This window comes from Protopterus annectens, chromosome 1.part0 (assembly GCF_019279795.1).
Source record: "Protopterus annectens isolate FY-2018-M chromosome 1.part0, PAN1.0, whole genome shotgun sequence".
In the NCBI taxonomy this organism is placed as follows: Eukaryota; Metazoa; Chordata; order Ceratodontiformes; family Protopteridae; genus Protopterus; species Protopterus annectens.
Genome location: NC_056725.1, coordinates 947,063,152 through 947,090,344, shown reverse-complemented (window position 1 = coordinate 947,090,344; position 27,193 = coordinate 947,063,152). Strand labels below are relative to the sequence as shown.

At 35.9% G+C, this 27,193-nt stretch overlaps 1 protein-coding gene across 13 annotated transcripts in view; it reads right to left on the bottom strand.

Annotated features, from left to right (window-relative positions):
- Window positions 1–27,193, bottom strand: part of LAMA2 (laminin subunit alpha 2) — a 4,753,606-nt gene that overhangs the window by 3,113,069 nt on the left and 1,613,344 nt on the right. For all 13 annotated transcript variants that reach the window (XM_044064325.1, XM_044064371.1, XM_044064344.1 and 10 more), the window contains exon 7: window positions 6,845–6,962. In XM_044064325.1, the coding sequence (XP_043920260.1) occupies window positions 6,845–6,962 (118 nt within the window). The remainder of the gene's footprint in view (window positions 1–6,844; window positions 6,963–27,193) is intronic.

Here is a 27,193-nt window from a genome sequence, read left to right as displayed (position 1 = left end):
TTTTTGGGGCCAGTCAATCACTCCAAAACTATAAGTCAGGACAGGAAGAGCAAACTGATTTATGGCTTGGATCTTCTTAGATGTCAATGCTGTTTTCAGGATTAATTTAAGTCTTCTAAAGTACTCCTTACTGAGCTTTATTCACATTTGTTCATGTTTTATTACTGATCCTTCATCAATTCCCAAGTATTTATACACTCCCTCTTGTTCAAGTTCTGTTATATCACATTCTTGTCCCAAACTTATGTTTTCCTAGTGCTGCAGTTTTCCTTTTTTAAAGGCTGCTTTTGCAAACTTATCAAGACCAAATGACATTCCAATATCATCTGAAAAATTTTGACAATCTGCTGCTGTGCTTTCAGTTCCTCATGTTCCCCTGATGAGGTGAGTGTGCTTTGTGCCTTGTGTGATGATATGCGACACCTGCACAGTAACATGGATGCTGCTCCTGGAATTGCTGGAGGTAAATGCTGCCTGCAACTGTCCTTCAGTCAGACATGTGGTAAATGTTCATTGCCATGGGAGGAGCTGGATGCACTAAAAGTACCGTCTGTTACAGTGCAGAGGGCTGTGGTATACTCAACAATGTGAAAAGTAGCTCAGATGGTGGCCACAAATATATTATGTTTGGCTATAGCCACTGCTGCTCCTAATGTGTTCAAAGCTCTTTATATCAAAACTCTGTACTGTTCATTATAGGCTTCTTTCATGGTGGAGTGTGCCTACTGTACACCTTTCTGAATCACTCAGCTATATATGATGCCCTAATATGTATAATCCATGTGTCACAATTCCATGGTAGTCCTCATTTCCATATAATTATGAGATAATTTGTATCTACTGCACATCTTTTTGCCTGATTTTCATGACAGCTCATCTATGATGTACTGCATATTTTTTTTTCTGTTTGCTATGGAGCTTTTTACCCTGGGTTTCTACTGAAGAGGTGTTTTGCATGACCCAGTCAGACAATCTGAGTAAACAAATGAAATAACTAAATAAGTAAATAAATAAAGACTGCCTACCTCACTATTTTTCCCAATGTATGGCCTGTTACCCATGTCTCTCATTGCACTGCTAACACATGAGCTATTTTGACTATTCACTGCTGTAACCAGCTATAAGTCTCAGATATGCACACTGTTACATAGGCCAGCAACATTGTAAATGAATCTTCAGCCCACAGTGAAGAAAATTGTTGTTGTACAAGTGTTCATCAGTTCATTAAAACTCTATGTGAAACAACACCGTCTTCATCCATGCCATTCCCAGAAAGCACTTGCTAGAATGTTGCTGTGTGATCCTTTCATCTAAAGATCCTCTCCAGTTTCTTATATTCATATGATGTTATGTTTTACTTTTATTCCCAACCTCGACATCTATCTTTAGAACAGTGATGGCGAACCTTTTGGGCTCGGTGTGGCAGAAATTCGGAAAATGCCTATCTTGACTCTGCTATTGTGCCACTCCCCCCCCCTCCTGACAAAAGAGAAACAATTCTTTACATATACATTTATTAAAAAAATACAGTCCAATCATGTGTGCTGCTATGTTTTAAAAAGTAAAAGAAAAACAGTGACTTACAATTGGGAAAATGATATGTGCAATGATAATTGGCTTAAAATAGTGCACTAAAACATTACCCTACTTTTAATAGTAATTTTCAATTGAACTGAAAAAATATGGAACACATTGCATTTGATTTCATTAACTTCAATTAATGACTTTTTGTTGCTGGGTTTTAATAAATAAGTGCAGGTTCACATATTTCTAGTCTTTTTATTCATTTAGCTTCTTTGGTAACTTGGGTGTTGGTGAATGCTGGTGTATCACCCAAAACATTGTAGTGTGTCACCTTTGACATGCATGTCATAGGTTTGCCATCACTGCCCTAGAATGATAACAGCTTTCAGTTTCCTACCATGTGCAGATTTTCTCACAACTCCAAGAATTTGCTCACTGCTCCAGATTGACATTGCTGCAGGAGCATTTCTTAAATCTCTGCTATCTTCATCCTTCTCAACATTTAACATAAAAAAATGAAGTGTCACAGCAAAGGTTACATCCTTTCCACATAGGTTCTAATATGACCAAACTACTGATTTTCACTCTGAAGGATATCAGCATCTTTCTTGGTCTCTACTTTTGCTGCCTGTGTAAATGTATAAATCTACATTAAGTGCTTCAGAACAGTGAGAGTACTGTTGGGTATCTCTTCCATTATACTTATCGTACTATAGATTTATCACTCAGAGACTCCCTATGCTGTGGAATAAAATCCCGATCCATGTGAGGCAGAGCACCTCGCTGGCTCTGTTCAAGAGAAATCTTGACCTGTGGATGGGAGATCGTAGGTTTATCCCGGGAATCATCTCTGTGTCACTGCTGGACAGAGGCACAACAAACTAATGGGCACAGTATTTTTTCATATAAGGGGTGGCGTAAGCCACAAAAATTTGGGCTAGGCTTATAAATGCCTTAGGGCAGATAGCCTAGTATAAACCTATGAACCTATGAACCTATAACAGGTTGTTGTACATTTGTGATGCTTGTTTTATCTGCATTTTTTGCTTAGATAACTTTTTTCTCAGTCTTCTAACAGGAGCAGATTCATATATATCCACTAAAGTCAGTTTAATTATAACTGACATGCGGATGCACTGTGTTTATGAAACAATACTTGTAACAGCTCAATGGAAACTGCAATCTACACAAAATTCAGATTCTTTTTATAAAAAGAAATTTAATTTATGCTGTATAATATAACCACTGACACTTTTCGATATTGTTCTCATGTCTTGCTTGCAATATATATAGGTTTTAACTTTCTGTTGTGTTTTATGCAATGTTGGTACCATACCTCTCAACCTGGAAACATCAAAAATCTGGACAAAGACTCATGAAAAACAGGTACAAATCTGTATGCTGATTAACATAAAATTTGCGTACATCAGTATGCAACCCCACCCATTCCGGTGGAATTGGGGGATTCCAACTTTCAAATGCAAACTGAAGAACAGACAGAAAAATATGGACCCAGAGTCCCCCTACATTCATTCCAATGGCCCATTACTTGGTTATTTTGCCCCATTATACTGTAATGTGCATACAACTTTACTTCTACAATGATTATTTGGATTTTATTTTACATTTTATAGCACAAACACTAATAGACATCAACTAAACAAAGCAATACAGTCTCACAATGAAAACAGACTTAACATTAAAACTTATCTGCCCTTGAAACTCACATTCATTGAAATAGCATTGAAGACCACATCCAAAGAAAATGCATCTGGACAATGGTTGATAAAGATTACTTTTGGGCTGTTTTCAAATCATAGGCCCCTTGCACACGAAACATACATGTGTTCTTTGATACACCTTCCTCACTGTACTAAATTATATTCCTTATATAATACAGTACGCTTGTTACAGCGCATTTTAAATTTATTGTTTTGAACATTTTTCCATTAAGCAATGAAACAAAATGCATGAACCAGTAATGACATAACTGCTCAATTCAGAACATTTCCATCATAAAAGTCTACTCAGACTTCTACAGTCCACTAGTATCAGTAAATATGCACAATCTCTGCAGAAGTAAAAGTCATCTAAATAATTCCACATTAAAGAGATCTGTAACTAATGAAGAGGTTGCTATTAGCAAACAACTTTATATTTCATTGTTTCATCTACAAGTAAAGTGACTGCTGCCTTTGAAGAATAAATTGCCTATGTTATCATTAAGCTAGTAATATTTCAATAGGGAATGGATAGCAAACGGGTAACGTTCAAAGTTACTAGGTACTCTGTCAAAGGAGGACATTCTCAGGACTGCAGTATCCATCCCCTTTAAAAGTACAACACAGTACAGTATCAGAAATCAATCAGCATACTGTGGGAGTAGAACCCACAGCTGTCTGCAGCAAAAGCAAGCCTTCTACCTGTTATGTTACTAACAATGGAAGTAGACTTTGCATAAGCAGCACTAAACTTCTCTTTCCCTGAAGAACTGTTCAGAACAAGAAATCAGGGAAAAGACAAAAATTATTGTGGGGGTGACAGAGGGTCTGGGGACACATTTTAAACATTGCTTGTATAATCTTAGAAAGTTGTTCGAATAAAATGTTGTGTTACCAGGTGTTTCCTGAAAGATAGGAAGACAAACTTAAATAGCTATCATTATTTAGTGAATTCAATTCTCACTGATTTGCCAGAAAACCATAATTTTATTTTATTTAACTTTTGTTTACTGGGAAAGTCTGACTTGGAATGAAGCCAGTTTTCAATAAAGGCCTAGGGAAAAATGCTCCAGATGCATGCCTTTGTATCATGGGAGGAAACTGGAGCACCCAGAGAAAACCCACACAACCACAGGGGGGATATGCAGACTCTGCACTGAAGGCACTTCAGCCAAGAATCGAACCAGAAAACCTCTTGCTGGTAGGCAACAACACTACCACTGTGCCATCCAAATTTTAAAAGGAACAGACCAAAAATTTTCAGCCAAACATTCCAGACATTCTGTAAAAATTTGTTTAGTTGAGAACTATAACTCCTTCAATCAGAAATGGTGGTATGGGTGCTTGCTTGCTTCTTGTACCTAAGGTACAGAGTTTGAGCCTGAGTAACTCTAACTACCAGGTATACCTAACTGGGGCATTTTACATGAGCAGCTGGCTGGATAAATGCACACAGTTCTGCACAAGAGCAGCTGGCTGGATAAACACACACAGTTCTGCACAAGAGTGGCTGGCTGGATAAACAAACAGTTCTGTACAAGAGCAACAGGCTGGATAAACTGCAGGTTGAATGAATTAGAGTAACCAGTAATGATAAACTAAATGAGAATTTGCAGGTTGGCTGGCTGGTGGAGTTATAAAGCAAATGCAGTTAATGCACACAGCAGTTCTTGGCTGGCACACACACAGGCAACAATGAACTTGCACAATAATAACTGTCGTTCTTACCTAGAGGACTCATTATTGTGTTGCCTGCCATCGCTGTTAGTCCAACAGGCAGCAGCTGATGTCATCACGGATGCCCCTATAGGCTGTTGATGCCTAGTAATATTAGCCAAAATTTTAAAGTGATAACTGATAATAAAAATAAAAAAGACTGGGAAATTCAGAAATTAGGGGGCCACTCAGGAATTTGTGTCACCCCAGTATTTTGTCATCAAAACAGGTAAATACCAAGGAATTCAGTATGGCTGAGAGGTCTGGTTAGTACACTTTTTACCCATGTTTAATTTTGAACACTTTGTTTACCGTTGTTCTACTTTGCATTTTTGTTCCTGTACTAGAGCTTTTCTCTCTGTGCCTCAACTGAAAAAGGGTCCTTGTGCACACTCAGACTTTGCCAGCAAATAAAAGTAAATAAATAAATAACTACATATTATGTTTTTCCTAGCATTTCCAGGGCACTCCTCCTCTTTCTTCACCTTCTTAGTAAGAACAGCTTTTGCCCTCCTACCTTTGTAGATAATTTTTAGTGCAATAGTTCTTTGCATTTTTTGTTCACTACTTAGGTGGTGTGTTAACAATGCCATTCCATTTTCTAGCCCTGCATACAGTGGAACTCACTGTGCACCTTACAAGTTGGACAGTACTGGTTGCACATAGCTCATCATTCAGCAGCTGTTTGTTTGCCTAGTCCACCATCTTGGAAGTGTGATTGACTCTCATCAAAGGATTTATGTTTGCAAACCATCTCCCAGTGTGTACTCTGTAAGTCATCTAAGAGATCGATACATACTGTAGTATACATAATTGCACCTAGCAACTACTGTGGGTCTATTGTTCACTGTTTTGTCTCAAAGTCCTTTCATATGAAAAGGAGAAGTGGATAATGAACATTCAGCATGTGCCCTTCAGCAGCTGGTATGCTAGTCAAAAGTAAGTCACTGACAGAAAAGGAGGACACTGTGACTTTGTACCAATGTACTAGCTAATTTACAAAAGCACTTTTCAGTAATTTGCTTAGAATTATATTATTTCTAATTCCATGAAGACTAAAAATTATTACACTTGTCTCTTAATAACAAATTTGCTTTGGGTTTTGTGACTTATCTATAACATTTTGGAAATCTGTAAACTGGTAATAGAAACAGGTCATCATTCCAGCTGATAATTATTGAGAGGAAATTGAGATTAAGCATAAGGTATGATTCTCCAAAGGTCACACACCATGCAGACACTTCAAAAATAATGAGGCATTTCAATTTATGTCATACGTCCAGCACTAGAGTACCTACCACTGAAATCCTAATCCATTTCTCTTTTATATGAGGAAAGCAAACAAATCAAAGAAATGAAATTTCATCTTAATTGTAATCATAAAAGTAATAACAAAAAAAGTACCTTGCAGTTATAACTAGACTTCTTATGAGGTACATTCCACAGTGCTGAAGTAAATAGTATCTATGTTGTACAGATGTCTGTTACCCTTACTGCTTAGGTTAGGATATGTAGAAAAAGGAAATAATGTGGGGCATAATTTTAAAGAACTTCTGAAAATAATTATATAAATTACACACACAGGCACAAGTGCACAGACAGACACACACACACACACACACACACACACACACACACACACACACACACACACACACACACACACACGCGCGCACACACTTTAGTCCATGAGACATACTGTTATTTTTTACAGCTTTAAAAATATTTATTCCTGTGGGTATCCTTTTGCATGTAAACTAGGTTTACAATGAATTTTACCAAATACCTCGTCTAGTTAATTCTGTCAATAATCAATCACACGTTCATTCATTTTGTACCATTGGGGAATGAAAGCATTTGTAGCAGCAGTTTTAAACACTTACGTTCACATTCATATTTGACTAAGAAAGTCCCAGCCCGCCATGGCTTCTGATGAAAACCTGGGCAGCAACGATCACAGCTTTCTCCACATGTGTTATGCTGACATTCACAAGTAGATTTCTGTTAAATGAATGAAATGTGTTAAACATTCTGGCAGCAAATTAAAATGTTTATTAGAATATGCAAAAGTATTTAATTATCTCATCATTTTTTTATTCTTAGTGAGATATCAAAGAGAGGCATATAACTTTCTATCCATAAGTCAGTGAAGTAATCCATTAACACAATCAGTTGATTAACTGACTGCATGATTGACTGGACTGATTACTGCACTGATTTATGCATAGAAAGATGTACATTTCTCTTTAATATGTCATTAGTAACTCAGTCAGTCAATGTACATCAGTGAAATTAATACCTAGAGGCCTATCCATGACAGATTCTGAATTATTTGCTGGAATTAAATGCTAACTGCTACAAAGCATGGCTAATATTGGTAGAAGCAAATGAAAGATTTAAATGTGAATGAGACATACATCAGAATCTGTTGTGATGTATTCACAATGTTCCAAATATGCAAAGCCCATCATGAAAGTCATTTTATGAGAGCTGGGGCCAATTAAATTCTATCAACTTTATGACTGTCTTTGTTTGTATTTAACTAAATCATGTTCTGAATTATGTTAAGTCTTTAATTTGTGATGGAAAACATTTTTTATAAATGTTGTCACAGTTTCTCGATCATTAATTATTTCTTTCCTGCAGATCCAAACCAGAGAAAACATAAAAGCACAACTCCAAGGTCATTCTTTGTATGTTCTCATGTCTGTGCTGTTACAACAAAGAGTATCACAGTGTAAACTTACTGCAAGTAAATGCTGAATCTTTTTATTTAGTTTCCAAGTACTGAATAGATTTATGTTTGCAGTACAAACTGCTGCCTGTTTATAAACATGTTTGTCATTATGGGATCTTAATCATCCTACCAGCCTATCTATTGTACTTGAGTATCATTTAAATAAAAGAGATTTATTATAACAGCATAGGCCAGTGGCTTATAAAGCATATGACAGTCACTCTTCATCAGTGTGAAAACCAGTCAATAACATACCAGTTAGTATTACTTATTTACTTTATTTATTTATTCAACTGATATCTACAAGGCTATCCAGTGAATCCTTTCCATTTATGAATCTATGACTCAAGTCAAAAGGAGTACTTTATCACAGTTTAACATGTATATACTAAGCATGTGTATACATTTGGCAGAATCAGTACTGTTCCTACTATGAGACACAAATAAACATTATCAGAAAATTTATATTAATAGACCTCTATGTATCCAGAGGTCATATAGAGGTTACAATCATAGATTCTATCAGCTTGTGGGGAAACTGCTGATAAGTAACTCTATATAGATGTTAAGTTCAGCTATGAGTTCACATGACAGAAACTACAAGTTCATTGTGTACATAACGACAGGTACTAATAAAATATTTACAATTTTAAATGTGGTCATATAACTGCAGACCAATATAATATTAACTATAACTAAGCAATACCATGGTTAATAATGGGTTCACTCATAATTGGAAAACTATAAAACATGGCAGGATGTGCTGCAACAACTATACTACAAGAGCAAAGCAATTACAATACATTTCCGTGGGAGGACAAGTCCATCATATGTGTATATACGCAGGTTTTGCCAACTGCACTCACTAAACAGAAGTTCATCAACTACAATGCTGCAAAGCCTAGGGGTAAGTTACAAAAGTTGTTAATCAAAGTCAGTCAGAATAAGCCAGCACTGTGTACTCCGAAAAGATCAATATAACAAATACAAAACAACCCTACTTTTATAAATAATCAAGATAAATAATTGTAATCAGTATATGTAGCAGGCCAATTTTACAGCAGGTCAGAAGAATATTGTTCTGCAGCTGGGAGCTGTACTATTTGTGGTGGTATACAAATGCAACAATAAAAAAACTCTAAACTTGTCATGATCTCATACATGTGCATTAGGATCTAAATAAAAGATGGTAACTAAATTCATATAACATAAATGAATTTAGATCAAATTAAGAACATAAATGTTGATAATGTCTGGAAAAGATGATTCAATGTAAGATTTCTAAGAGCATTTGTGTGCTTTCACAAGAGTATTCAGGGTGTATGTGCAATAGGAAGAGACAAGATTAAGGAATTTAGCTGAACATGACTTTGAAAGAGAAATTTAGATAGCATTGTCTGTAGTAAAAGGGTAGGTCTAAAAATATCCGGATATAGGAGTAGAATTACAAATAATTACAAATGTGAGTTATGTTGTAGATTATAGTGTGAATCTGATGAAGGAGTTTTAAAACAGTTGCTATTAATGTTAAAAACAGCCTCATTAAGGCAGACTAGATAGATGGGTGCTTAGGGAATTCAGAAAGATTTTAGGTCCTGGATACGTCTGATATCTTAAGGATGGTTTCAAGCAGATAGGATTAGTCTACAGATTGCACTTTGCAATTTATGCAGGTTAATTCTAGGTTTAGGTAATGCACCATATTATTGGCTGTAGAACTTTTTTGAAACACTTTTATAAATTCTTATATTGTAGACAATGATATTGGTACATACACAATAACAGGTTGATAGGTGTATACTAGACTAATAACCACTAGGGTCCTTATAAGCCTCATTGTGCAACCCAAATGAGACCCACAAATTTTATTTATATAGTGGTGGTTTAGTGACTGACTCTGTCCATCAGAGACATAGATGCCAGACCAGGGGTGAATCTTCAATTAATCGCCCACTGGTCCAATTTCTGTTTAAAAAGGGATAGGGCAGAAATCTGCTTCATATGGATGGTGGGTCTGTTCCAAAGAATTGGAATTCTCTGAGAAACATATCTGTATCTCCAGCATGTCCTATTTATATTGTGAACAGAACTTAGGTCTTTTAATCTAGTAGTTCTGATGATGTTTGTTTTACAGATGTGCAAAAAGTTCATCAAAACAGGGTCCATGGATGTATTGTTTGCCAGGCAAAGATAAAGTCTCAGAAGTCTGCATGATACAAGGTAAAGTGACAGGACCTTCAGATGATCAGCATATGACATTGTGTTTATTCTCTGTATTCTTTTGGTAAGGAACTTTTGTGGGCATTCCAGTTGCTGCATGTGTCTGGTCAGGTACATACTGAAGGGGGCATTACACTCTAGGGTGGGTCTGATGAAGGCCAAGTACAGTGGTATGATGACCTCTCTGGACCTAGATGTCATGCTTTGCTTAGAAGTTCAGCAACACAGAAAGATTTTCTTGCTAACTTGGACACATGCTGGTCAAAGGCTAGGTTACTATCTACAAGAGTTCCCAGATTCCTGACTAATGAATCAACTTGTAAGGCTATTTTATTGATGATGTAGTTACCTGGGGTGGTAGACTTCCCAAAGGCATTATAAAGCATATTTTGGTATTGAGTTTTAAGCCATGGCTTTAGCACCAAGTGTTTGTCTGTATTAGACCTTCCTGAAGGTTATTCTCATTTTGTGGGGATTCAATGATGCTCCCAGTTTACAATCATCTGCAAACTTGGTCATCCAAAGGCCTTTGGCATTGTCTTTTACATCTGAGATGTAGATACCAAAGAGGAGTGGGCCCAGCACAGATACCTGGGGGACTCCACTGGTGACTGACCTCTTTGTGGAGGTGGCCTCACCAATTCTAACCTCCTAGGTCCAATCATTAAAAGACAGGACCTCTAAAATGAAAAACAAAACAAGCCACAACAAACATCTATCTCTTTCATGCATTATACACATTTTCTTTTAAACAATAAACCAACATTGCATAAATTATTCAATTTCTGCCCTCTCTTAAACCTCATTCCTTCTGCTGAACATTATTCTACATATACTTTCCTCTACAAATTCCATTTATTTCTATGTAATTAGTTCCTTCCCTTTTCTAAAGGCCCCTACTTTCAGGTCTTCTATCTCCTTTACAATATTCAGTACTTTATTTACATTTGGTTTAAATTTTGATTTCCATTTTCTAGTAAGTGCTTCATTGGCAGTCAATATAGGTTCATAGATTCATAGGTTGGTACTAGGCTATCAGCCCTAGGGCCTATACAAGCCTAGCCATAACAATTCCCTGGCTATTTCTTCCTATACTATTTACTTCCCTGGACCCCTATCTAGCAGGGCGACTGATGTGATTCTTTCTCCCATCCAATCGTCAAGGTTCCTTTTGAAGAGGGCCAAAGAGGCACTCTGCTTGACATGTATGGGCAATCTATTCCAGATTCTGGGGAGTCTCTGGGTCAGGAATCTATCCCTCCAGCATGTTTTGTTTATTGTGATGACAAGGTTTAGATCCCTGGAGCGTTTGGCTCTGAGGGATTGGGATTTCTTTAAGTGTAGCATGTCCAACAGCTCTGGGTTTGACATGGCCTTGTATGTTAAGCAGAGATCACCTCTGAGTAGACGATATGCGACAGACATTTTGTATGTGACATACATTTTGTAAGGTCTTATCATGGCTAGGCCATTTGAATCACTATCTTCTAGCAAAATGTATTCATAGCATTTGCTAGCTACTACAGGAATAAATATCTGGTCTGTCTGGGGTACAAAAAACACATGCATAAACATTTTTAAGTAAAAATACAAAGCCTTCTCAGCTTTGTTACATACTTAGGAGCCATGTGCATGCCTTTTATGTATTGCCTTTCCATTCTCTCTTCCTAATCTTTTCTAGCCATCTCAGATTGATTCTTAAAGTTATACTGCAGTTGTTATAAGTCCTACAAATTATCCATTTTTAACACACATTCTGCTCTAGACTCAACTATAAATTACCAGAGCTGGTGTTTTACTTAGCAATCTGCTATCTGTTTCTCTTTACCTGTATTCAGTTCTCAGTTCCTGGTAGGGAAGTCAGTCTCTAACCTGCAGTGCAAACATCTCCTTGGCCCTATTCCAGTATATCATGTTTCCCTTTCTAGTTATTTGCTTTCAATACCTAGGTTCCTTTGCTAATTTTCTCCAATAGATTCCAGCCCCCCTTGTCTGTCTTCTATATTCCTACTGTCAGTCATCCCTGTTGGTAAAATCTCCTCTCCCATCCTTGTGTTGCCTAAGTTCTCAGAATATTTTCTGTTATTTTTACAAATAAGATATTCTGTATGATTGTTATTCTCTCCACACACCTGCGTGCAAAATTCTACTGTCTCTATACTTCTGGAATCCCCTCAAATTCACAGGTTCATAGGTAAGTGCTATGCTAGCTGCCCTTGTGGGACATTGTAAGCCTAGCCAATTTTGCTTTTTGTGCTCAAAATAAACTATTCTATTTGGTTATAGATTCGTCTTACACATCCCATGGTCAATAATTATATATTACACCAAATGAAAATAACTGGGATCATACCGTGGATAATTTTAGTGCACCCATGCATGGAATAAAGCATTTCTGAGTTTCATCCATCCATTACTAGTGCAGGGGCAATCCTGGAGTAAATTTAAGTATAGTGATGTAGCTTTGAGTCAGTCCATGTAGGACATTTTGTTTAGGCCTTGTATCCTTTAAATAAGGTATCTCTGTGTGAGTTTCAGCTGTTGTATGTATCTGGATAGATGCATGCCAAAAGGAGCATTGTATTTAATGACTGGCCTAATGAGGGCTGAGTAATGGGGGACAATGACATCCCTAGATCTAGACACAATCCCTTTGTTTAGAAACTGCAATATAGAAGGACTTTTTTACAGCAATAGGTAAGTTGTTCAAAAGTTAGATCACTGTCCACATAAGTTCCCAAATCCCAAGCAAATGGGTCAGCTCTTAGGGACATATTGTCAATGTGGTAGCACCTTGGGTAGATGACTTCCCAAAGGATACAATAATGCATTTTTTGGCATTTAGTTTCAGATATTGACTTTTTCCATACCACTTATTTATTTCTGACAAATCTTCCTGAAGGATGGCTAAGACATTTGGGTATTCAATGACTTCTCCTAGCCTGCAGTCATCTGCAAGCTTAGTCAACCAGAGCCCATTGCTACTGACTTTTATTACAGGAAGAGTATAAGCCAAACAGGAAAGGTCTCATCACAGAAACCTGGCAGACTCCACTGGTGACTGGTTTCTTTGGAGAGGTAGTTTCTCCTATTTTGATTATCTACATCCTATATGTGAGCTAGCTGGTGACATAGGGGGTGTATTACTAGTTATTTAGCTTTTCTACTATGCCTGAGTGGGGAACTGTCTCAAAAGCTTTGACCAGGTCAAGGTATGGAGTTTGTACTGTGTTAACTCTATCCCTTGCTTTGGTGACCTTTTCAAAAAAGTCCTCCAGGTTGAATAAGCAGGACCTACCCTTGACAATTCCAGACTGAGACAAGTCTAGTGTTTGAAGGTTCCCTATGTCCTGATTTGTTAATTCCATGATAAGTCTTTCCATGGCTTTGCTATAAGCTGGTCAGCCTTATGGGTCTAGAATTGTCTGGGTGTGTGGAAGATAATCCCTTAAGCAGGGAATGACTGTAATTGTTTTCTTTTCACTTGGAACAAAACCTGTATGGAGGATAAGACTGTACAGTGTTGTTAGGGGTTTGGCTAAATCGTGCTTCATGCTATTTAAGATGTATCCAGGGATATTGTCAGGACCCATCAATGCAGTACTTTTAGCTTTTGATAGCACTTTTAGGACTTAGTTTTACACTATTGCTGGAGGTGCTAGTTTTGCGTATATCATGAAGGACAGATGGAGGGGAGACAGGGGTAAAGTTATTGGTAAATTTATTGTCCAGTAGGTTAGCTATATCTTCAGTCTTGGTGTAGATAATATTATTCAAAATTAGATCAGTGCACTGTTGTATTGTATTTTTGAGATTATGAATATACGTAAAAAATCCCTTGTGACTGTCCTTGGCAAAGGTAGCTATTTTAGTCTCAAACTTGGTTTTGGTGGATTTTATTATGCTCCTGAGTTTTTGTTTATTTCACTGACAAGGGCTGCTCTGACATGCTGGGAATTTCTCTTCTTATTCTTGTTCAAAATTCTCTTTTTTTATTATAACACTTGTGGATATTATGGTTCCACCATATAGATTTGTTTCTGGGGTTTGCCCTGCACTTGTTCCTATGGGGTACAGCTGAAGCTCTGTCATCCTTTTCACTTTGATTAACAACCTTCTGCTTTTGTTATGTGCATGAGCCTTAAATGCATAGCTCTAAATTATCTCATTTAATCAGATAAATCGAATCCACCTTGTTCTAAGGGAGAATCAACTTATCAAACTTGCCTCTCGACCTAGTCTCCTCTCACGTAAATTTTGTCAACTCTTTTTAAATTATGGTCCACAATGTCTGAACTAGTTTACAAATATATGTCAAACCCGTATATAAAAATCAAATGGTATATAAGTATTTTCACTTCTTGTATTTTATTATCCATATCCATAATCAAGTCCAAATTCTCAATGTTTGTATTATCTTTTGTTTGATCTCTTACCACGTATCTTTAGCTGCCACAATAGAATCCTTTTTAATCCAAAAATGTAAACACTTCATCTAATAATTTCCCCATAAATATTGGCACCACTGAACCAATGCATGTGTGTGTGTGTGTATAGTTTACGCTGTAGCCTTTGTTTTATCTTTGTGTATTTTATATCCTGAAAAGAACTGAAACTGTCTCAGAATGTTCCACAACACCAAAATATCCTTTTCTGAATTTATCAAGTAAAAAATATCTTTTGTGAGTAAAGCTAACTTTTCTTGATTACCATAAAGGCTATATCCATTAATTCATGAGAACCTCATTTATTTATTTGTTGCCAATGGCTCTAAATATAAAGCAAATAGCAAAGGTGAAAGGATGTCAGAAAGGTACTCTACCACCTCAGTTCGTGTCTCCATCCCTTCCTATATTTTCTTAACTAACCCTATTACCCTGTCATGGAATACAAATGCTACCATGTTCTTGCTCATAAAATACAAGCTGACTCTGTTGTATATCTTCTCTGCATCAAGACCGCCCTTAATGTTTGTAACTTTCTTAAGTCAGATCTTCACACTTCCACAGCAGTACCATTTCCAAACACTTCCCCATTGATTGATTATATAACACCATATTTCATCTCATCCCTTTCTAGTTTAGCTATTAATTCTTGATCCTCATCTGCCTCTAACCTTCAACATAATTGAGTATTCCATAAATATTTTCATTTGTGTTTTTGTTTGGCTTCTACATTCCTCTGCTTTCAATGAATTTTCACAAAAAGTGCAAATTATGTCTAATATCACAATAGGATTTCTGGTTATTTTTCTTAGTATAGGCTCCCCAAATTTGCAAACAACCCTTTCTATTTTCTCTTACCTAAGTCATTCTGCAAAAAGTTTTTTGTGGTCTGGAGTCATCAAAATAGTTGCTTAACAGCAACATTTCTAAAATCATCCATACTATCCAAATACTCCCATATTTTCAGTTCAGCAATTTGCAGTTGTTACTCTTCTTTTTCTATGATTACCCTTATTCTCAAACACTATAACATCTGTCAACATCTGTAAATGATTCCTATTAACATCTTCTCATACATATAAATGCAAAAATCACCAGAATGAAAACAAATGAGGACTCCACTGGAAAACGTGAAACAGTTTTAATGACCAAAAAGGTTAAGCACTTTCGACCTTATAAAAAGGCCTTCCTCAGAGCAGATAATTCTCATCCATATGAATACTCATATACCCCTACTAATTAATAATCAACCAATCAAAAAATAAAAATTAATAATTCAATTAAACAACCTTAAAGAAATCTTTAAAAATCTTTAAAAATACATTAACAATTTCCTATACACAAACCATGTTTAGAAAACATGAAACTTGATAAACATTATTAAAAAAGGCCATAAAAAGTCATGAAAAGAGTTTAATTTATATTTGTCATAATAAGATTTTCTATATAATATTGTTTTATACTTAACACCAGCATTTAGACCATTGTAAGCATTAAACAATACCTGCCACCTAAATTCTCTATAGTCTAACTCCGCTTCCCTGCCCCCATTAAAATTACTAGGTACATGGTCAATAACAGCAAAATAAAATTTGTTGTGACATTCGTTTGAAAGAACATGTTTTCCCAATGCATTGTCAACATTCTTATTTTTGATGGCATATAAGTGTTCATGCATCCTATTTCTTAATTGTCTCTTAGTTTTTCCCTATATAGAATGCAGTACACACTAAACACTTTGACAAATAAATCACAAAGATGGAACCACAATTGAGCAATCCAGGCACTTGCCAAATCCTATCACTTATACTAACCTCAAAATATGGACCCTCATTAATATGTCTACAAAAACTACAGTTTTGGCATTTGAAAGTCCCTCCAATTTCAAATTCTTGATGTCCTTTTTCCAACAATTCCTTAAAATTCTTCACCACCTTGTTAATAAACGGTGGTCTTTACCCCAAAATGGACTTTATTACACAACGTCAGTTATTATCACCACCGTTTCATTGATGATCTGTTTTTCGTTTGGAAAGGGGATGTAGGTGAGTTGGATGCATTTATAGATATTTTGAATGGTAGCACTGACTTTTTGAGTTTTTTTTCATGTTTGTAACAGTTCAAGTATTTTGGGGGGGGTTAAAAGTGTTTAAATATGCTAACACTTTCAAGTTGGGTTCTATCATTAGCTACAAGAATGTGGCTAGTAATAGTTTGTTACGTTATTCTAGTATGCACCCAACTTATATGAAACATAACATCATCAAGGGACAGTTGGTCAGACTAAAGAGACTAACCACTGGTTATACCTTTTTGGATAGGTTTGTGGATAAGTTCCACGATAGGTTTAAACATAGGGGCTACCTTTCCAGAGTTGTCAAAGAACTTTTACAGAAGGAAACAGTTCATCATACTAGCACCTCTGATACACATGATTGGTCAACTTGTATGCCCTTAGTTTTTATCATTGACAGTAGGGCTATTAGGGGTATTATTAGTAATAGTTCAAGTATTTTAGGTGCCATAGTGTATTGAAGTCCATTTTGGGGTCAGAACCACAGTTTATTAACAAGAGGGCAAAGAATTTTAAGGAATTGTTGGAAAAAGGGCATCAAGAATTTGAAAATTGAGAGACTGTGGTACTTTCAAACACCTCAACTGTAGTTTTTGTAGACATATTAACGAGGGTCCATATTTTGAGGCTAGTGTAAGTGATAGGATTTGGCAAGTGCCTGGATTGTTCAATTGTGGTTTCACCTTTGTGATTTATTTAGTAAAGTGTTCAGTGTCTACTGCATTCTATATAGGAAAAACTAAGAGACAGTTAAGAAATAGGATGTACGAATACTTATATGCCATCAAAAATAAGAATGTTGACAATGCATTGGCAAAACATGTTCTTTCAAATGAATGTCACAACAAATTTATTTTGCTGTTATTGACCATGTACCTAGCAATTTTAATGGGGACAGGGAAGCGGAGTTAGACTATAGAAAACTTAGGTTGCAGGTATTGTTTAATATTTGCACTCCATCTGGTCTAAATGTTGGTGTTAATTATAAAACAATATTATATAGAAAATGTTGTTATGGCAAATGTAAATGAAACTCTTTTCATGACATTTTCTAGCCTTTTTTAATAATGTTTATCAAGTTTCATGTTTTTTAGACATGGTTTGTTTATAGGAAGTTGTTAATGTATTTTTAAAGATTTTTAAAGATTTCTTTAAGGTTGTTTATTTAATTTAATTATTAATTGTTTTATTTTGACTGGTTGATTATTAATTAGTAGGGATATATAAGTATTCATTTGGATGAGAATTATTTGTTCTGAGGAAGGCCTTTTTACAAGGTCGAAAGCGCTTAACCTTTTTGGTCATTAAAACTGTTTCATGTTTTCCAATGGAGTCCTCGTTTGTTTTCATTCTGGTGATTTTTGCATTTATATTTTTGTTTCACCTACTTGGAGGCTTTTTGAAGTCATTTTTTAAGTTTATATTCTCATACCTCTCAATTTCTTATTTCTACTATGTTTTTAAATTCTATTTTCATTTTAGCCCACTCACTAGGTATCCCTTCTGAAGAAATCTCTGTGTCTCCTAATCATTCTTGAATCACTTCCACTACCCATTCCTTAAATCCCTCTCTCTAACAATAAGTAGGAAAGTGCCAATGTCTCATTTTCACTTCATTACCCTACATCTTTATCTGAATTTCTATTGATGCATGATCTGAAACACTTGCTAGATGTGTTTCAAAGCTGTCAGTTAAACACACGCTCCTGTGAAATATATTTTCTATCCAATGCAGTGCAGTTATTGTAGTTTGGGAATAATATTTGAATTCTGCCAGGGTTACTAATACTGCATTCATATCATCCACACCAAACATTGTCATATATTTCTCCAGAAATATGCCATCTTTTCTTATATTTTCCATTCTATGTCCCCCTGATAAATCCTCACTAATGCAAATCAAGTTCCTGTCTCCATCTATAAATATTTCCTGTCAAAACTTTTTATTGCTCCCAAATTCTCCTAAGTTCAATAACAGCAGTTTTAAATGGAATATAAAAGTTTGCCAATATAATCCTCCTCTTCCTCCTGACAGTTATTCTTTACTAACATAACACTACAATTATTGTATTTCCCCCTCTTCTATCACTTTTAGAGTTACTCTAGCAATCAATATTATTACTCACCTCCCCTTCTCCCTTGCCCTTAATATTCTGCCAAATGTCTACAATGAAATCAATTCTTTGTCAAATTCACGTTTACTTCTAAACAAAAGTGTATCTTGCAACATTGTTGTTTGTGCGGTGTATTTCTGAATATAATTCAATACTCTGCTTTTTTTCCATACCTGCTAAGGTCATTTACATTTCCTGATAATATGGACAGATTAGGCATTATGACAGAAGAATATTCCCCAGAATTCAATAAAATCTGTGTAGGCTCTGTGTAGAGCCTACACGGAATGTACCCATGTACATGGCCACGGTTGCCTATCGGCAGTGCACCATGCATATTAATCATGGTGCACTGCCGAGGGAGATCACAGTAATAGGCATATTGAATGCATGTAGGCAGCAGTGTAGAAGCTGTCCCATGGTTGTGGACTGTCCTGGGAATTCCTGGACAGATGTTATGTACAGGATAAGAATCCCTGTAATGTACCATGATAGTGTAGAAATATGTATGAATTTTAATATGTTTTGTTTTATTTTTGTATTTTTTAATACCCATTTGCAAGATGTGATGTGGAGTGCAGCAATGCAGAGATGTGCTTACACATACACAGCTGACACCTGCCAGACATCTAAAAATACAAACCGGATATAATTAATTATTTATTTTTCATTCCTTTAATGCCCATTTGTATGGCATGGAGCACAACAATGCCTAGCTGTGCTTACACATGCACAGGTGACATCTGCCAGACATCTATAAATAGAAACCAGGTGTAATTAATTATGTGTTTTTGCCTTTGCGTTTTTATTTTATTTTTTTGAATGGCTGTTTGTGTGACACAGAGGGGTACTTAGCAACACTAACAGCTGGCTTAGTAGTATATGTAAAGGTATACTGGTTTTCTTACTATTCAAGTAGCTAAACAGGCAGACTTATGGCCTAAAGTGTTGTAGATCCCGGGTTTAAATCCCCAGCAGTCATACCTTTTTACATGTATTGCTGTGGAAAAATGTGAGGTGACCTAAAGGGTGGTTTAATTTACAAACAAAATTGTTACATTTGGAAAAGCTGTGTGGTACTAAGGACTGCTTAAACATTGTCAATGGCTACTCCTGTTTATGCATTGCTAAGCTTCGCTAAAAGACGGTTGTGTGAATTCCTGCATCATGCAGCATAGCTTAAATAAAGGTCAACATTTCTAATAGAATACATGCAGTTTTAAGAACACACTCAGCCAGGTGGCATTCAATGCAAACATGTGCAATGAAGCTTAAAAGAGCTTACAAGTGAGAGGACACCCCCCCCCGATATCAGCCACATCCTGTGAAAACATCAACATGGTCTAAGAGCCTACACAAAGGGGATATGCGGGCACAATTACTCCTTTCAGTAACTCCACCTCATTTGCATACACATCTGTGCTGACAGCCTGGAAACTACATACTTCATAGCCCTATCATTTTAGCAACAGCAGCAATGCACCATTGTAGGGACTCCACGCAAGATCATATAATACATTTCTGTCACATAATATAAAATAATAAAGGATGAACCCAGAAAGATGGTGAAATGACCAGAAACCACTTTATTGCATACAAAGGCAGTTAAGCGCTTTCATCTAGTTTAAAGACTTCTTCAGAACTGCCGCAATAACCAAAAATCAGCACTTAAATTTATACATCCAAAAGTCATGTGATGTCACTGACCAATAAAAATGGATAAATAATTAAAGTATAAAGACAGTGATTACGTACCCAACTCTCAATTACCTCAACAACTACAAAAAAAGGAAAAAAGAAAACCTTAACAAATGTTTGAAAAGGGTTTTTCCTTATTGTAATAAATTGTGAATATAAATATAAAAACATATATACTAAAGTTAACCTCTTAAGCTTCAATAGTGGTGTGAAAGAACAAGCCTCATTGAGATCAGGGGAATTCATTGCATTAAGCCTAAGAATCCATACTAATTCTCTCTTATAAACATGTTTGTCTAAAATAAAACCTCTAGGATCTTTCCAAATGTAATCCAAAACAACAAAATTAAATTTATGGTCCAGGGCATGCAAGATGGGTCTATGAAGCACATTGGAAGTTTTGGGTTTCATAATATCATTAGCATGTTCATACATTCTTTCTCTCAACTTACAAGAAGTTTTCCCTATATAGAATACATTACATGAACCATTCAAAGGAGCATACACTACTCAACTTGAATCACAATTAAAATATTTGCTCATCACACATTTCCTGTTGTTAATAGAAAAAGAATCACATTCTAAAACTTGTCAACATGGATTACAATATCCACATCTAAACATGCCCCTGCGTTGATTACCATATGTTCTGTATGTTTGTCTTTCTAATTTTTTTAAAAGACTTATTTTTACAAAACTTCAGTTTTGGAGAATTACCTAAAATACTAACCAAATCAGTTGTTGATGAAATCAGTAACCAATTGTTTTTAATAATATCAACAATATCATAGACATTAGTACCATATGTAATAATAAATGTTTTGTCAGATCCTGCCATTGCAACCTGGTTATGGGCTACAGTCTTGCTAGCCCCATTCTGGTACTCCCTATCTGGTCATGATAATAGGAGTTTGTAAAATCCCCTATTCCTCTTGTTGCATACTTCACTTTTAACTCTTCCCGATAGATGTAGTGGGTAACCCCTACTGATAAACATGTTAAGTAATATACAAACTTCATCCCAAAACACTGAATTGTCAGAAACCATCCATGCTAATCTTACCAACTGGCCTTTGACAACAGCCTTCTTTTGGAAGGGTGGATGCCAAATCTCATAATGGAAATAGGAAATTGAGAACATAATCTTTCTATGAATATTAGATAAAAAACAACTGTTAACATAACCTTTAACAAGTTTAATATCTAAATAAGTCATAGAATCTTTGTGTACAGAATATGTAAACTTTAAAAAGGCAGTACTACCATTTATAAAGTCCATAAATTCAACTATTCTCTCCATGGAATTTACCCACACAAGGAAAATGTCATCCAAAAGCCTAGTATAAAACTTCCAACGTGTTAAAAGGACTGGTAAAAATACAATTCTTCTCCCAATAGGTCATGACAAGATTTGCAAAGTTTGGGGTGCATGCTCCTCCCATTGTTACTCCAGGTCGTTGTTTAAATAGTTGGCCTTCGGAATAAATAAAATTATTTGACAAAATGAACTCCATTAATGTTATGGTATTTATATTATCAGTGTCCAACTCACCTATGTCAAATAAAATATCTTCCAGACATTCTATTCCTTCTTTCTGAGGGATAACAGAATATACATTTTGAACATCTATAGTAACCAGCAGGCTTTCACTAACAAATTCCATACTAGCTAACCTGGTTAAAAAATTCCAGGAATCCTTACAAATTTCCTCAACTTTATTCACTAAATGTTTAAGTAAACCATCCAGATATTTAGCCAGATAAAATGTTTTACTTCTACTTGCATCAACTACTGGTCTTAATGGGGGGGGGGGGGTGTAGGTTCTTATGAATTTTTAGAATACCAAGAATACTTGCCACCACTAGATGTTTATTAACCAAATAATTATAAATATCCCCATCAATTTGCCCTTGCATACACATATCATATAAAATAACATCTATTTTACCATAGGCTATGTTCAATTCATATCTGGAAATCTCCAGCATTTGGCTGGAATAATCATTAAATGTGCTGGGCATTTCACCATCTTTCTGGGTTTATCCTTTATTGATTTATTTTTGGGTTTTTTTTTGGTTACATAGTATAAAGTATAGAAAAAATAGGATATTTTTTCTATTAAGCATGTTTGTGCACTGTGGAGTGTAGGGCAAACATGCTAAGATTATTAAAAAATATATTAATTTAACTTATTCTCTTTAATCTTTCTAACATACAGAATACTAGTTTTGCACATATGTGTATGTGGTATTACATTTTCAGGGGATTTATGTCCACATTTCTACAGTTTTACACCCCCTTTGGTCTGTATAAACTCCTGTGCATGGAATTTTTCTGTGTATTCTACGGACACTGACACAGGCTCTGAATAGATGCATTTTTGCTTATTGGATCACTCAACCTGCCATATTTGCATGAGATTCACCTGCTTATGAGGCGATTTTCATGCTACGGAATGGAATTTTCCATGTTTGCACATGTGCGCCTGCCACTCAGCAGTGCTTACCAAATCTTATTATGTTTGCATCCATGTAATCATCACTGCATGATGCCTTCACAAAAAAAAAAACATATAAGCTGTATTAAATTCCCTCCATTATTCCAACTTATTATACATGATAATTCTTGTGAGTATATACATCCATCTTTTAGCTTACATGCATGCAATAATGTATGTCAGGTATAACCTCTTATCTAATTGCTTCTTTTCATCTTCATTTGAACTTCGGTCACATTTTCAAGACTATTTGCTTCAATCGTAATGCTCAAACAAAAAAATTAAATACATTTTCAGAAGTCCCATCCCATTTGCTATATTAAGTATATTAAAGTACAAAGGCTGCTGGGCTGGCAATTACTTGCACAACTTGTTTACTTCCTACAGCATTAAACTTCATTTATTTCCACTGGACTGCTTACCAATGTACCTTAAAATATTAATTACACTGTACTCTACACTATTCACACAGTAGACAATGTCCATACCTCTCATGGTTAATTGTTTACACCTGCGGATGTCTCATCTACAGGTTTGTAATGAAGAAAAATAAAGCTTCTGAATGTGTAGATGTGTGAAATAATCTTTGTAAAATTTACCCCGACACACTGTTTAGCCTCCTCATGATTAACTGCTTGCAGCTGCAGATGACTCGCCTTCCAGTGAAAGCTTTTGCTAATGGAAAAATAGCTAATGACCTTGTAAGTAAAAAAATAACCAGTTTCAAAGCCTTTCATAATTTGATCTGATTTTTTTGTCCAAGTCTATTTGTTTAAAAAACTTGCCTATATCTTACACTGATAATACCCACCTCAGTAAAAATATGGGGGGAATTATCTTAATTCTACATATAATGTGATCAGTACACTTTCGCATTTCCCACTCCAGCAGCTCAAGATCACTACATTATATTAACATTAACTTGCTTTGATCACGCCTTTTTACCTTGATAGTATAAACCCTGGAAAGCTTAACACTAAGACATTTTTTTCTTGCTTTATTATCTTTAATATGTACAGCAATCGCTAATAAGACTCACTGCATACTATATAAACTGTTTTACAGTATAACATGCAATTTACATTAGGTACATTCTATATAATGTCATACAAATACTGGTAACTGCAACAGTGAAACACAAAGATCATCTGTTATTCTAACAATTAAGTTTATATGAACAATGATTACAATCTTACACATTTTTGGGACTTTGTCTACCGAATTATTTTTGGATTTTTCCAGATTTCTTTTGCTATCAGAAGGTACACGTGTTCTGCATTGAAAGCTAAGGGATCTGGTCACTTTGTTACAAGTTTTCAGTTTGTGATATCATAATAGTGATGTCATGGACATGGCAGAAAAGGACAGAGTGGCACCTGTATGCATGCCAGATGAGTGAAAAGGTATAATGTCTGTTCTAAACTATTACAGATGGGAAGGTGTAACCTCTGCTCTAATCTATTACCAAAGGGAAATTTTGATTATGAAATTCTATTACAAAATTTATTCAATGAATAATTATAAAGGTTGAAAGGCATACTCATGTAACTTTTAACATAACAAACTTTCACAAGAAACAGAGCAACACTGCATCTTCAGCCTGTCTTAAACTTTAAAACAGTAGATGTTCCCCCCAGTGTCTGAAATCCTCCATCTTAGTACTTGAAACATTTATTTATTTATTTATTTAACATTTGTTTACCAGCAAAGTCCAACTTGGAATTAGCCTATTTTCAGTGGAGGCCTGGGAGAAACACTCCAAATGCATGTCTTTGTAACGTGGGAAGAAAACAGAGTACATGGAGGAAACCCATATGAATGCAAGGAGGACATGTAGACTCTGCACAGAAGGCACCCCCAGGAAAGAATCCAACAAGAGAACCTCTTCCTGTGTGGTGACAATGCAAACCGCTGCACCACTGCACCATCCGAATGAATGCTCATTGTGTTATCCTGTATTTATATTTAATAATAAAACAGTAACTCATGACTGGGTGTGGGTAATGCTGGATTTACCCACAGCTGGCATGGGCTGACTGATCAGTGTAAAAGTATTTTAATACTAATGAGAAATCATTTTGTAATTCATATCAATGGGCTAATCCTGTCATCCTACACCATGTGACTGGGATAAATTTCTGTCTTCTATTCTCCAGTTAGAACAAAGGCATTCATATAAAATTCTACTCTCACAAGACCCAGTAGTGTTGCACCACAGTGATGCCAAGGAAACTATAATATATAGAAACATTTTGCCCCCTTCTCATTCTCTTGATTTGTTGAACTAAACCACCTACAGAAAGGTGTCTCTGAAAAGTATTGTGAAAAAAAGGTTCTAAAACTATGGGGAAAAAAACTGCTGCTTGCAAAAGGCATTTGTGCAAAGGAAATAGAAAAGAAGGTCAAATGTGAAAAGATATTACATTTCATCAACTAATTATTTCAACCTTTTAATGTATTTTGAAGCTCAACTTAAAAGAATATTATCAAATCTGTATTTTGTATTATTTCCCTGATGTCAAGCCTAGACATTCCCGATATTGATACATGTAAAACTTGCTTTACCAAACTGCTCAAATTCCTGCTAGCACAATACATCCCTGTTTCTCTTGGACCAGTTCAAAGCCACCAGCAACAATTGTTGATATCCATATTACCCCATGTTCTTACACTAGTTATTGATAGAAATATATTGATCTGTACCCAAGTTTTGTGACAAATGAGGCCAAGAAATCATAAAACATTTACTGTTTGGCACTCACGCTGATTCACTCTTTGAAGTATGTGTTTTGTGGCATTTGAGCCAAACTCTTTGTTCTGTTTTGAATGATCAAGACTTGAAATATGTGGTATATAGTATCTGAGCCAGCATGCAACCATTCTACTGATAGCACCTCAGCCTGCTGATCCAGAGGATATCATGTTAATTTACTACCTGCTCAGCCCTCATATGATTATTATACTGAATCTGTGTAATTTCTTCCCCTTACTACTTACACTACTGTGTACTGTACCAAACTGTAGCTGTGTACTACTCCTGGGTCATACTGTGTCTAATTAATGCTATCTTTTCAGCATTGTGCAACTGTTGTTTGTTTGTCTTTTCAGCTTTTCCTGGTTCGGGGTCGCCACAGCGGAACTCCGGTCCACTAATGATTGGCAGTCAATTTTTACGGTGGTAAGTTGCCAGTCCGATGCCCAACCTTCAGCAAAGGCACGCCTATTCTTGCATGTCTTTTGGAGGCCACTCAACTGTGGGGCGGACATGCAGACTCTACACAGAAGGCACTCCAGCCGAGAATCGAACAGGAGAACCTCTTGCTGTGATGTAATAACTCTACCGCTGTACCACCGCAGATATATCGTGCAATTGTTGTTACTATACTAAATTTCTGCATTGCTGTCTTGCTACTGTAATTGTGTGATGTACAGAACTACAGTTGTGTACCACTCTCACATTAGTCTGTATTACATAATATCTTCCCTGTAGGTTCAAGTAGTTGCTACATCAGTGTTCGCACATCTTTGCCTCACATAATACATCTCTTCCTCAGAATGGTTTATCTACCTAACATAGCTTCTCTGCTTGCATGCTTGCCTGCTTACTAAACTGGATCAGAATATCATTCCTGCCCTCAATAATGTTGATTGATCTGCAATCAACAAAGTCCAGGCTACGTTTATCCTGTGAATTGCCAACCACAATGCACTTAGTATTCTGAGACAGTATAGGTAGTGCCTAATTTTCATTAGCAATCATCTACTGTTGGACTGACATTACATGATCTGTGAAAGTTTTAATTATCTGAATAATCTGAGAGCCATCCTCTCACTGAGAAAGGTTGGTCAGGGAACTACAGACAAAGTCATTCAAAGCTCCACAAGATTATTCTAAACCAACATATGCAGCTGTAAGAAAATCACTCTCCAAACCTCCAGACATCAGGATGAAACAGCCCCAGTGGCTTCCTGACCAAAAACTGACTCATATGTGATTGTTTCACACTAGTGTGATCACAATTGACTAAACCCTCTCAAATGTCAACAGCATTCAGAAGAACAAATACTGCAAAAAATAGTTTTGCAAAAGACGAGCCTCCCTGCATCCAACAATGTAAGGTGTTGCACCCAAGCTACACACACACACACACACACACACACACACACACACACACACACACACACACACACACACACATACACACACATATATCTATGCCTATATATATATATATATATATATATATATATATATATATATATATATATATATATATATATATATATATATATATATATATGTGTGTGTGTGTGTGTGTGTGTGTACAGTGGATAAAAAATGTACACACCCCTGTTAAAATGCCAGGTTTTTGTGATATAAAAAAATAAGACCACAATAAATCAGTTCAAAACATTTCCCATATTTAATGTGACCTATAACCTGTA